This window comes from Ailuropoda melanoleuca, chromosome 15, assembly GCF_002007445.2.
Source record: "Ailuropoda melanoleuca isolate Jingjing chromosome 15, ASM200744v2, whole genome shotgun sequence".
Taxonomy (NCBI): Eukaryota; Metazoa; Chordata; class Mammalia; order Carnivora; family Ursidae; genus Ailuropoda; species Ailuropoda melanoleuca.
Window position 1 is genome coordinate 64,237,172 of NC_048232.1, and position 13,962 is coordinate 64,251,133.

The following is a 13,962-nucleotide window of genomic DNA, read 5'->3' on the forward strand; positions in this document are numbered from 1 at the left end:
AATCCTCTGTGATAGTGATTCCAGTCTGTGCTTGACTTTTCAGGCGGCTGGTCTTGTCTATTTATGTGGGTGAAACTGCTCAGCAGTATCATTGTATGGTAATGTGGGGTCGTGGTCCTGCAATGAGCTGACTGACAGCAGTTGGCTAGTCAATCAGCCAGCCTAGGTGATTAGGGGGCAGCATGAATGCTCATCTAAATTTGCCATAGGAAGAGGAATTTCATGATCAGGGGCTTCACCTTATGGGTTTAAGTCAGATCCTTAATAGCCAAAGTCTTAGGTAGCTCCCCATCTGGACTCCATACCCCTCCACTCCTGTATTAGCTCTTCCCTTGCTGCCTCTTACTCTCTTTTCTTCTCTTCTGTGAACCCTCATGGAACTCACGGTTGGCTCCCCACCTCTCCCGGACATCATCATCAAAGTCTCCTAGTTTCCAGAAGGTCTCAAGCCTTTCCAAATAGAACAAGTCATTAGGAAGTGCTTTAAGCTAGGTAGTTTTATATGGGTGTGCTTTGTGCCATATGTTTCAACTTTAATATATATGTTTGAAAATGATCAAAGTTTATAGTTGGAAAAATTACACCCAAAAGTCTGTAACCTCAGCTATTGCTAGTATTGCAAGAGGTGTGCAGTTTATCTGGATGAAGGCAGAGAATGTCCTGTCCACATACAAAAGATAAATCTTGCCCAGGAAAGGAAAGCAGTTCCAGAGGAGAAAAAAGAAAAAAAGAGGAAGAGAGTGAAAAGAGTACTAGGAACTCAGGAGTATCAAGTGTGAGGTGGCACCAGACTGATTTGCCAATATTTTGGCTGTCATTAGAACAACAGACTCTTCACCATACATGGCTGTGCGGTACACTGTGTATTGGAAAGGGCATGAAATTGGAAGGACTTGGTTAGAATTCAGGTTTTGCATAAAATAGCTGTGAAATTTTGGCTAGGACATTTGTCCACTTTGATTCCACAGTCTTCACATGTGTAAAATGCTAATAGGGGCACCTGGGTGGCTCATTACTATCTACCTTTGGCTCAGGTCATGATCCCAGGATCCTGGGATCAAGCCCCACAGTGGGCTCTCTGCTCAGCAGGGAACCTGCTTCTCTTTCTGCCTGCCACTCCCCCTGCTTGTGCTCTCTCTCTGTCAAATGAATAAAATCTAAAAAAAAAAAAAAAAAAGATAATAATACCTGCCACCCATGTAAAATAATTGTCACTACTGGCATAATAAAATGGTATATTGGTATAGTAACACTTTAAACTGTTTATAAAAATTAGAAGGTTTTGAGGAGGGACGTTTAGAATTGCTTTCTATTGATTTGCTTACAAAGATTTTCATCTTCCACTAGAGGTGTTGTTTGAGAAAACCTTTATAGAAATAATGATATTTGAGGTATTTTTCCTGTTACTGTCAACCGATTTTCAGCAGGTATATGACTTTCTGCCTATATCACCCAATTGATTTAAAAGTGAATCAATGAAGGTGTTTATTGATTGCCTCATTTCATAAAGGAATTCAGGAATGACCCTCTTTTTGATATTCTGATCTTTCTCTCTCTCTATTTGGATCAGCATTTGTCTTGCCTTCCGAATGAAAAATGTGGTGAACTCAACGAATCACCCCCCCCCCCCCCCCCCCCCCCCCGCGCCCAGTAACAGCCATTCACTTTTTAGAATGTCTTTCTGTCCTTCGGAAGCTGGAAAGCTCCAAGCTACACGCCCCAGACACCCTTGCTGCAAATTGTCTGTATGCGAAACAGGTTTCACCAATTGCACACATCAGAGTAAGATTTGCAGGTGCTGTTTTGATGCTGCTGGCAGATAAAGCTGTAGAGACCTTGGTTTTTCCGCAGCAGTGTTTCAATGTCCAGTGCCTTGATCCGTCAGTGTTGAGAAGAGTTGGGGACCGTGGAGTGTTGTCTTCGCAAATCCGCCTTCGCGATTGTGGTCAGTTAGGCAGTCTAGGGAGTCATTCTCGGATCCCCAGGCCTCTTCCAGCCTTTCTAATGATTGTGAATGTCCCCAATTCTCCGTGACAAATCCTTTTCTTTCTGGAGTAGCTAGCTGATTGCTGCAGCTGTATCCTGGCTTACTGACTTGTAATCTCTTTGTGGGCAGGAACTCTGTGATATATAATGATATAAACGACCTTGCCTTTTAGTGGAGGGAAACAGATGACAGACAGATAATTAAGTAAAAGTTTTAATAAGATGGTGATACGTGCTACAGATAAAAACAAAGTTGGAAAAGGGAGGGGGAGTGCCGGAGATGAATGTTGCAATTTTAAATAGAGTGATCATGGAAGGCTTCGCTGATAAGGTGACTTTTGACACCTATTTTTTATGTCAGTTGTGTGCAAGACTGTGGTGGAGTTCCTGCGTTAAAGTACTTTTTTCCTTAGATAACCCCCTAAGTGATGCTACTATTTTCCATCTTCAGGCCGCTATATTGTTTACCCACAGCAAACATGGCGGAAAAGGCTTCAGTCCGACACTTAGCCTCCCCATAAAGATGGCTACAGCACTTCCTGTGTTTGCCCTCAACAAAGATGGCGACAACACTTCCTGGTCAGGGCTTTCGCCTTCAACAAAGATGGTGCTTATGGTACAGGTTTCCTAACAGTCTGGATTCCGGTTGCGGTTTCTTTCTTTCTTTCTTTCTTTTTTATTAATATACGTGTTTGCAGACGTAAGTAACAGGAAACCAGAAACCCCGTATCCATTTTTTCTCGAAGGCCCCGCACCGTGGCGTCTGCGGCCTGGGCCCTGCGTGGCTCCCCCGCGCCCCCCCTTACTTGTTCGCGGCATTTCCGAGCCGGGCCGGGGTTGGGGTGGCGGTGGGGCTGCCGGGGTGCCGGGGGGAGGGGCTCTCCCCCTTCGGTCCGTTTTGAAGATCGTTCCCAGCACGCACTTTTTAGTTTGTCAAATTTTGCCCCGAAAACCCCTCATAGTTCTTCGTGTTCGTAACACAACAGGACTTAAGCTGGCGAGGCAGGGAGTATAAAAGTTCCGAATGGGAGTCGGCAGCCAAAAGTGCACACCGTCCCCCTCACCCGCCACCTCCCGGACGTCACCGAGGGAGTGGGGTCGGGTCGCCGGCCGGTCGTACTTTCTGTGAAGCCCCATCTGCCGCCTCCCCGCCACTCCCCATGGCTTCCTTACTCTCATAGCCTCCACACAAGCGCCCTCAAACTCGGGCAGTGGTCTTGAAAACAGGCCTTGAAATCATGCGTGGCTACTGACCAGGAATGGTGTGTGGACATTTTTTTCTTGTAAAGAAAAAAAAAAAATCCCCACTAAATGTCTCATACATGTGTGATTCTGGCAGTGTTGTGATAAAGATTCGGAATTCTTAGAGGGAAGGGGTGGAGTCTGTGAGCATATATAAGGTTTATTGTAGAGGCACACAAAATAAATATTTTTCTTGGAGGTGATGGTGAATAGGGCTTTTCTCTTAGGGGAAAAGAACCTTCAACCTATTGGTACCTACCGGTTTCTGGCGCCTATTCCCATTGTTACACAGGTTCAGCAAATGCCCATGGTCAGAAAGGCACCTGCATGCATATTGGCAGTTTTTCTGGTATTGGGGTATATCTGATGAAGGCTATATTAAAATAAAGCCACTGTTTCTTTTTAAGTATGTTAAAATGAAATGCTGCTCTGTAATTCTCAGATCAAAGTTGCTTTTTAAGCAGGGTCCATGGCCCAGTTTNTTTTTTTTTTTTTTTTTTTTTTTTCCCAAATCTCTTTATCAAGCAAGGAATCGAGCTAGGATTCCATTGTGTGGAAAGCAAAAATAGAAAAGATGATTCATATTCAGGGTTGTTCAGTATGTTCGGAAACATTCAAAATTACTTTGCTTTGGTTTAACAGCCATGTACTAAGCACCATGGCCTGGCATTCTGCTAAGGTTCAGAGTTGTACCTGACCTTAAGGAGCTTGTGGCCGCATGCAGGAAGCTGTTTTAGGGGGTTAGGTCAGCTCCCTGTAATCTGAGCTACTATTTTGTCTCTTCCCAGGGAGAAATGGAGGCTAGAGACAAGCAAGTGCTTCGCTCCCTTCGCCTGGAGCTGGGTGCGGAGGTACTGGTGGAGGGACTGGTTCTTCAGTATCTTTACCAGGAAGGGGTCTTGACAGAAAACCATGTTCAAGAAATCAAAGCTCAAGCCACAGGCCTCCGGAAAACAATGCTGCTGCTGGATATCCTGCCTTCCAGAGGTCCTAAAGCATTTGATGCATTCCTAGATTCCCTGCAGGAATTTCCCTGGGTTAGGGAGAAGCTGGAGAAAGCAAGGGAAGAAGCCATAACGGAGCTGCCTGCAGGTAGGTCTCAAAAAGATCACTGCAAACCAGCCGCAAAATTGTTGAAACTGTGTCCTTTGGATGAGAAGTTGGGGTTTTAGGCTGGGAGTGAGTGAGGAGTTTGGACTGAAGGCACATGGTATTGGACGTACAGGATGAGGGGGTGGGATTAGGAAGTGCAGGGAAGGAAGAATGAGCCACGATTGAGAGGGTGAGGAGGGAGATCAGAGAACACATTTAGAAATGCTTCCAGGGAAACTTGGCAAGTCACTTGGGAGGCATGTTCTCATCTGAGAGCCAGGTCATATCTCAGCCCTTGGCATTGGGAGCCATTTGGAAAGTGCAGATGGGAGAGCAGGCATTAGGCTTACTGATAACTGATTTGTGGGGTGCCAGAGCTGCCGGCTGGAAAAGGTCAGCTTCATGAAGGAGGAGACAGCCTCTAGGAAGGCACGCCTTGCACCTGTTCCCTGGGCTATCCTGCATGGCCAAAGGGGATTATTTAGAAAGCTGGTTAAGTAAGTTTTTAAAGGTTATTGATTTAAAGTTGGTCTTTTTAGTTTGTCTTTCTTCAGACACCCAGAGCATTTAATGTTATAAGAGTAGTGGTTTGGGGAGGGTCGCATTTTGATTTTAAAGAAAGTTGGAAGCTATGGAGAAGAGAAGCAGTCCCAGTGCTAGGAGCCTGGCTTGTAGCAGGACGAAGATGTGATGTGAAACACTTCTCCTCTTAACAACTCCATGACTTTTACTGTTTTACAAAGCTGGAGGAGCAGAGAACTGAATTGGTTAAAAATTAAAATAAAAATAAAAAATCTGTAAATAAAATTAATTAAAAAAGAAATAAAATAAAAAACTGGAAGTTGACTTGCAAATTTTGAACAGTTAGGAAATCAACATTCTCTGGAGTGTTTGAAAGCAGTGATAGAACTCCTCCAAGACAGTGGTCCTCAGACTTTGTTCTTGCAGTTTAAAAAATACCAACATAACTGGTTAAAAAACAAATGCCAGTAATAAAAGACCAATTTTATTATTTATTTTTATCCCATGGACCTCATATTTTGTTTTCGTTTTGGGTTTCCTTTTCATGGACCTCATATTTTGAATGATTTTTCAGACCACAGGTACTAGCTAATCATGATGAATCCTTCTATTTTTATTAATGACATATGTCTGAATATCTGCTCTGCATGAGGTAACCACTCAACTTAGGAAAGCTTGGTTAAATCCCAGTGGAAAAAGCAAACTCATTTTCATTTCCTAGCATGGCCGAATTACAGGTAAAAGTGTTTTAGGCTTTTTGAAATACTGAAAGTAGCCATCCTTTCAAGGCCCCAGGAATTCTCAAGTTTGAGTGTCCTTACAAAATTAAAATACTTCAGGTATGTGGACAGATCCAAACTAAAGTATCTAAGACATTTCTACAACTTTACTGAAAGCAGAATAAATAACATAGAACTGGGGACACATTAAGAGAAGTATTAGGGTATCCAGTGTCTGTTCCTGATATTTGAGTTAGAAATTCCTCTTGGCACCAGATAGTGGGAAACAACAAAACAAGCAAACCGAAACCCGGTTACTAACTAGTCCTGTTGTATGTTGTTCATAGAGGTGTGACCCCATTTTCATTGTTTCGGATTTATTCAGAGAACAAGAAAAAAAATTATGATTTTTTTTACCAAATGGTGAAAGTTACACAGAAGTTGAGGAAAAACTAGTTTGTTTTTAAAAGTAAGCAGAATGAAACAGTGTAACGTGAGAAAAATTGAGTTTGCATGACAAATATTAATTTGTTAGTTCTGTGGAAGTGTTCAAATGGAGAGATAGGTTGGCTACTATACAGATTTTAAGTACTCTTATTTTACTTTTCGTCAGAGTAACAAGGCTATTTACAAATGGTTTGAAGAGAGAGTTTGATTTACATATGTTTTCTATATATTTTCTGCAATGATAATAACAAACTCACTTTTAAAATAAGTTTTGTTAATTATTGAGTATTTTAGGTAAGATTATAAAATACAAGTAAGGTATGGAGAATAATGGTGCAGTGAACACCTGTCTCCCCATCACTCAGTTAAAAAAAAAAAAAAATTACTATTGCCTTTGAGAACCCTGGGTGTTCCTCCCCGGGCCTACCTCAGCCCCAACCCCTACTTATTGGTAAATCCTGACATTGACGTTTATCATTCCCTTCTTCACTTTGTAGTTTTTTCCCTCATAAAAATCACTTTTAAAATCCACTTATGGAAAATCCGCAGTACCATAAGTTTTAGCAAGATGTATAAAGATATAAATAAAAAATATTATAGTGTGTATGGGAGAATAGGGGATGGAGGAAATGATAGATTTAATTTTAATTAATTAATTAATTGGGAAATGATATATTTTAAAGGAGTTCTTAGTTAACAGCCTTCTTTTATTTGGGACCTTAAACTTTTTTTTTTTTTTTTTTTAAAGATTTTATTTATTTATTCAACAGAGATAGAGACAGCCAGCGAGAGAGGGAACACAAGCAGGGGGAGTGGGAGAGGAAGAAGCAGGCTCATAGCGGAGGAGCCTGATGTGGGGCTCGATCCCATAACGCCAGGATCACGCCCTGAGCCGAAGGCAGACGCTTAACCGCTGTGCCACCTAGGCGCCCCATGGGACCTTAAACTTTCAGTGTTTAAATTAATTAAGTTGATGGTGATATTTTAATTCTAAAATTCATTGGGACTTAATTAATTGAAAACCTAATTGTTTGTTTGTTTGTTTTGAAAATCCTGGAAGGAGTATCAGAGTTGAGATGCCTTCAGTTTAATATTCCTATAAAAAATGCAGATGGACGCAGAGGTCTTTTTCCCAGGACCCCGAGCTTCTCCAGTGTTGTAAGAGTGATTTTAATAAGCTTTTAAAAAATCCATTTAGGGGCGCCTGGGTGGCACAGCGGTTAAGCGTCTGCCTTCGGCTCAGGGCGTGATCCCGGCGTTATGGGATCGAGCCCCACATCAGGCTCCTCCGCTATGAGCCTGCTTCTTCCTCTCCCACTCCCCATGCTTGTGTTCCCTCTCTTGCTGGCTGTCTCTGTCTCTGTCAAATAAATAAAATCTTTAAAAAAAAAAAAAAAATCCATTTAAATTTTTGTGAAGGCATTTTTGAAGTTCGAGGAACTAAACTGTAGGAAGATGTGTTACTTATATATTATGTGTATGTATTAACCTTGTCTGATCTTTTACTCATTTTGATTGTTATTATTAATTAATTTGTGTAGATTTGGTGGTCTCCTCTTGGGAGGCCTGAGAACCAATGGGCAGGAATGGCTTTCCCTTTGGCCAAAAGGCCGAAACTTCTCCAAGAATGAACTGATTTAATTTTATTAAAAGGTGTTCTTGTTTTGGGCTTCTCAGAGAATCCTGGTTTCCACTTTGCTTGTTTATTTTCTGTGTTTCACTTGTAAATTTTGAGTTGCCTCAACAGGCCCTATTTGGTGATAGATCCTAGTTAATTGCTTTTTATTAGAGAAGAATCCAGTTGTATCTTAATCCTCTCTGGTCTCTTAAACCCTACTCCCAGCAAATCCTAAAACATAAAAAAACACCTTAAACCTTTGATTCTTTCAGAGTCTACCTAGCTGATGGGTCTTCCTATTTATGTTGGGAAAAAAAGTCTAAGATGTTAATGCTTAATTGATTTTGTGTTTTTCTCACCCTGTGAGGACTCTTATATGTTAGAAGAGAAATTCTGGCAATAAAAATTACTTAAATCAGGTTGGAACTGTGGAAAGGATACTTCATGGTGTGTCCCTTGCTGGCCAAGGTCACATAGTAGACAATAGATCAGCTGGCAGTCCTCTCCGGGCTCCTGTCTGGCCTTTTAGGAGATGAGAACAGTGCTGATTCTGGGTGCAGGCAGCATGTGCCTGCCTGCCTGGCTTTTTACTGTTATGGGCCATGTCTGCTGACAGGGTGTCCCTGGTGCCTGAGCTAATCTAGATCTGGAAAAGAGGTTTATGGCAGCCCCAGTCTCACCAGCTGGTGGGACTTAGCCTAAGTCATGGTGCGAGTGACTCCTGGGCCCCAGGACTCCCTGTTCCACCGTGTTGGCCCTGTTTGTGGGACTGGGTCTCTGCTGTGGTTCTCACTTACCAGTTTTACTTTAGGCTTGGGAGGTTTTTTCCTCCCCCCTTCTCTGTAGGCTAGATTCTGGCTTTACGTCCTCTTAGCCACTGGCAAGGATGAAGGACAGATGTCTTGGAACACAGCTCAGTGCCTCATATGTTAACATCAGATGCCTCAACTCTTGAGCCTCCTGAGGCTGTTTGCGTCAACTTTGCTTGCGCTTGAGCTGGTCCTCACCGCGGACCCTGTGCCCTGACACTGGCTGCCCTCACTGGCGCAGGATGCGGAGCTGGTCTGGTTCCCCACTATCCAGGGGCTCCAGGGCTCAGCCTGTTCCTTTTGGAGTTGGCCTTGTGTGACCATGCAGAGGCACATGAGCTACTATCTCAAGATGTACTCTGGCTCTCAGATGTATACTTGGCTCCATCTGCAATTACTGAGCAATAATGGCAAAAATCTGAGGCATTGTAATAGGTTTACTGGAGAGATTTCTAGCCTGGGATTCTCCAGTCATACCATGAATTGACCCTACTCTGCATATAATAGGCACGATGTTGCTGCCAGCTTATGTAGCTTGTGGTCTCTGCAGGCTCTTCCACTGCGGCTGGGTAGAGCTCGTTTGTGGCATCCTGTGTACTCAAGGGGGAGTGGTGGGTCAGCATCCATGGCGAGACCCGTCCCTGTGTGAGGGCAGAGTCTTCAGGGAGCCCCAGTGTGATCATCATACGCCGCCTGAAGACCAACCAGATACCGGGCACGAGGTAATGAAGACATGCAAAGGACCTCCGGGTCAGCTGAGGGGATTCATCAATTTACTGAAGAGATATCGAGTATTGACATCAGGTGCTAGGATGTTTTGGGAAACAAAGCCCCTGCTCTTCTGGACTTCACCAGATGCTATAGTCTGATGGGGAAAGACAGTAAGTGAATGAGTGACTGCTAGTGCTATGAAGAAAAACGGTGGTGAGGAAGGGCTCCGCGCATGGTGCAGGGTGGTCAGAGAAGGCCTCTCTGCCACGAGGACGTGGGGCAGACACCTGAATCCTACAGCAGAGTGGATACCTGGAGGAGGAATGTTTCAGACAGAAGGGACCACAGTTGCACAGGAGCTCCGGGGGGAGCCTTCAGTGATAGTGTGGCTAGAGCCCAGGCCCGTCTGGGATAAGAGCCTTCCTCACGGAGAGCTGAGTCACACCTGAGAGTCAGCAAAGGCCCAGTCTCAACCACTTGTTGTGCTTCCCAAAATGTGAGATGTGTGCACAGCCGTGATCTTGGGTGGTTCTTTTAAAATGATTTTAGATGGAAGTGAATCACATGGTGAGAGAGTCATTTCCTTTTTCTTTCTGTTTCAGTGGTGATGACATGCAGGCGAAAGCCTCCCTTTGCTGTAACACCTCTCTTGACACTTGTCTGTTTTTCTTTTTAACAAAGAGAAAAAGTTCCTTATGCCTAAAGCCTTCTGTGGGCAACAGTATTTAGCTGGAATTGAGTTGTGTTGCCTTCTTTCCATTGCATTAGTCTAATGGTTTCCTTCCATTTATGGCAAGTAAAACTGTTTTCTATTTATGAAGTTACTTTTAAAAATACATTGCTTTTATTTAAGTAAAAATGAGTCACATAAAGAAAAATTCTACGAAAATAATGATATGAAGATGTGGCAAAAATAGTAAAGATGGTTTTCATGCATTTTCTCATTTAAAAAGAAGGGAGTTTGGGGCAGAAGCCATCCCTGGTTGCATAGTTGGGGAAGGAAGGCTTCAGCTCTAGTTCAGATAGAAAAAGTGCCAAATTCAAGGTCTTTATTGTTTGGTCCTTCAGATTATGCACAGTGGCTGGGAATTGGTTAAATTTATTAATAGAATTGCCAGAATGACTTAATTTTACATTTTCTAAATTATAAACATGTTCAGAGTCAGCAAGATGGAGACATTCTGGTATTCCAGAATTTTAGGCCACGAGAGACTCACAGATCATCTAATTTTTCTCAGAAAAAGCTGACGCCTATGGAGATTAAGTCAACTTGCCCATGATTACATAGCTAGTTAGTGTAATTTATTGCTGAACTAGAATCCAGGCCTTCCAACTCTTGATTTAGGATTTTTTCTGCTATGCAATCTTGACTTCCCACTGGGTTTGAGATGGAATTATATTATGCTGTAGTGTTAATAATTGAAAGAAGCTTTTAAAAAATTGTACTAATGCTTTTTTTGTTTAAGAGGAAAATTTTCAAGGGCTTTTAGAGGTATACTGGGATAAGAATTTGCTAAAATATTTTATTTGTATTAATGCTAATTTTAATCATTTAAAAGGAAATTTTGATAGTTTAGTACTGCATTTTATCAGAAGACTCCCCCCCACCCCCGCTTCTGCAAGGCTGACATAAAGGAAGAGCGGAAGACTTTTATCGAGTATTTATGGGACTGATGAAATAATGCATCTGTTGGCAGCTAATTGTAGCTCTTTCTAGGAATAGCAAACCATGTGACAGGCCTCTCCCCAGCAGGAATACCTCCATTTCACTTTAAAAAATGGATTTAGTGTTCTTTTCTCTTAGAAATTCTCACTGTGACTTTTTTCTCCCTCCTGTGGTGTATGGGCCACTTGGCTCCATCAATCACCCTATTGACTCTTGTGGTTGGCTTCGCTTAGTGTTTTTCAACCCTGGCTTTAAAAAACCCTGCTGATCCCTAGACTTCAACGCAGGCCAATTCATGCCAAAATCTGTGGAGGTGTGATCTGGGCAGTGGTATTAAGACACACACACACACACACAATCACATATACACACGCATGTGCACACGTGCAAGCACAGGGACATGCACGAACACCTCATGAAGTTATTTTAAAGTGCAGCCCCGTTTGAGAAACTTGAAATCTGACCAGCTGATTAGGCGCATGGCTCCTTTGTCACTTGTTGCTCCCCAAGTATGAGCTTCCCAAAGTTGTGTACTTGCTTGAAGAGTTGTTCTTGTTTTCTGGTGAGGTGAAGTGGAAAGGTGGTAGGAATGGAGATACAGAAGGATATGTAGTTTTGTTTTGATTCTGTAATCACAAGTGTTTTTAATTCTTTGAATTTCTTGAACGTTATTGCTCAAAAATGTTTGAGAACCCCAGACCCCACACAGGTATGATTCTGCTACCAATACTAAAATCCATTAGAGCTCTGTGGGGCTACATGGGCTCGATGTACACAGAACAACATTGATTGGAGCGTTTTGAATTAGCAGATAAATTTGGATTTGGGGGAATTATTTTCATTGCCTATTCACATTGTTAGGTAATTACCAACCACCTGGAATACTTTGTGCTCTGTAGATCAAGTTGTCCAAATGGAGACAGAGCTTTCCTTTAGAGAATGAGTTGGATGCTGCCCTCAGATACAAAGTGAGCTGAAGATGGCTTGAGGATGGGTGAGAGGAGAAGAGAGACAAAGTTGGGAAGACTGGGAATGGCTTAGCCAATAAAAACTATAATAATATTTATTGGTGGCTTCACTTTGTGCCAGGTACTGGTCCAGGTCTTCATTTTTTAATTCACTTAATCCTGGCACTAACTCAGTGAGACAGGTGGTCTTATTACTGTTACTGCACAGATGAGAAAATGGAGGCACAGAGATGTTCAGTCACTTGTTCAGGGTCATTCAACCCAGTAGAGTCAAATTTGGAATTCAGGTCCTTCAAAGCCCGCTAATTCATAGCCTATGAAAACACATTTTCAAGATGTGCTTTTCTCTCCCTCCTACTTCTGACAGCCCATGGCTGCTCCGGAACCCATCATTTACCAAGTCGTCTTCCCTCTGCTACTCCAGTCACTCCCAGACATGCAGCCCAAGAGGCTTCTCTGTCTCTTTCCTGCCTGTTGTCAGAAGACTAAGTTCTGGTTGGTACCTCTCTCTCCCCCATCTCTTTTTTTTTAATTCTCTTTTTGGGGGGCAAGGTCGAATGTGAGGCCATGTGGGGGGTCAAGGAACAGAGCCTTTGGGCTGCTCCTATTCCAACTTGCTACCTTGAGCGTAGAAAAAGCCTAAGTCTTCTTGGCTGTGATTAGAAGATAGCGCATTTGCTCTCCTCGTACTGGAATCAGGTTCCACTTTTGCAGCTCTTAAATCTTGCTATTGAAAGCTGAAAGCCATCAGTTTGAATAACCAGCTCTTCTGGTGGCACAACCTTAAGAGTTTAACCGTACGCTTAGCAAGGTAGCTTTCTCTTTTTATGGGTGTAGTTCAAACTTGTAGGCTGTTGTTGTAGCTAGCTGCAGGAATGTTTGCCTTTGCTTAATTTTAATAGGCAGCTGTGTTTATACTTGTTCTTCAGTTTGAACAGCAAGGAGTATATGTATATGATTCTTTCGAGGGCTTTTTCCCCAGAGGAAAAAAAGGGTATATTGTACTTTTCCAAACAGTAAATTTTAATTGAGAAGGAAATGTGACCTCTAAAAGAAGTTTAGTCCTAGGCTTTATTTTTGTTAATGTTATGAAAGAAATCTTAACTCCTTGTAAGAAGTGCCAAGTTGACAATTCCTGGAAATGTTCATGTTCTATTTATGCTCAGCACCACAGCAGAGAGGGTGGTGACGCTGTTACCAAAATAATACTGCTGAGATGTAATAAGTGGCAAAGGAGAGCTTTGTGGTTTCATAACCTAAATATAAGACTTTTAAAGCATCTCTCAGTTCCACCATTTGTGTATGAGGTGTATGGGTGCTGAGTGGTAATGACCAAGTTGTTATGGAGATTTGCAGAGCCAGCAGAGCACATCTGCTGGGACCTGCCCTGTTGTTAGAACTGTAGAAGGTTAGAGGCGGAAGGGACCTCAGAGACTCCCAGTGTACAGGTGAGGAAACTCAAAGATGTAAGTAAGTCTAACAGTGGGTATGTGGGCTCTTTGGTTCAAGCAGTAGACTTCTTGACAACACAAGCAAAAATAGGAATTTCTCTAACGTATACTGGGTTGTTCACAACCTCGAAGGAATTGCTAAAATGTCAGGGCTCAGTAAGGAAGGAATGAGGCAACTCTGGGGCTCTTTGGCCATTGATGACCATCTCCAGCTGAGTTCCTCCACTGTGCCTTCTCTCAAGATTCAGTATGTGACTGGCTTAGGTTAAGTCATGAGCCCTTCCTTTAGGACACCAGAGTCCCTGGAGTGGGGAAGGGACAGATCTAAAAGGCAGAGGTGAAAGCTGATTAAAAGATGGCCTCTATACTATATTCACACCCATTCTTTTTATATTGAACAGGTTCCACACTTGTGGGCCTGGAAAAAAATGATAGCCCTTTAAAGAAGGAGAATGTTCCACATCTTAGTACAGCAATGCCCAGCTCAAAGGCCAGAGGTGGTAGGAAAATTAGAGGAGACCAGTTTTTAGAGCAAGATAGGTCTTCTGAAACCTTTCCAAAATCACAAGATATTGGGGGGAAAAACAGATAAAGAATGTTGAAGTCAAGAGGTGGATAGAAAGAGAATTTGGATTGGGTTCTGGCCTCAAGGCTTTACATACATAAACTCACTTTATCCTCATAGACCTTTGAGGTTGTACTATTACTATCATTTGCATTTTACAAATGAA

At 42.6% G+C, this 13,962-nt stretch overlaps 1 protein-coding gene across 5 annotated transcripts in view; it reads left to right on the forward strand.

Moving 5' to 3' along the window:
- The first annotated feature begins 1,682 nt into the window (after positions 1-1,682).
- Positions 1,683-13,962, forward strand: part of CRADD (CASP2 and RIPK1 domain containing adaptor with death domain) — a 365,696-nt gene continuing 353,416 nt past the window's right edge. For 4 of the 5 annotated variants that reach the window (XM_034643483.1, XM_034643484.1, XM_019802337.2 and 1 more), the window contains exons 1-2: positions 1,710-2,602; positions 4,017-4,320. In XM_034643483.1, coding sequence (XP_034499374.1) covers positions 2,267-2,602; positions 4,017-4,320 — 640 coding nt within the window. In that variant the 5' untranslated portion in view covers positions 1,710-2,266. Of the gene's footprint in view, positions 2,603-4,016; positions 4,321-13,962 lie in introns of all 5 variants that reach the window. The other variant, XM_034643485.1, reaches the window with a different exon arrangement.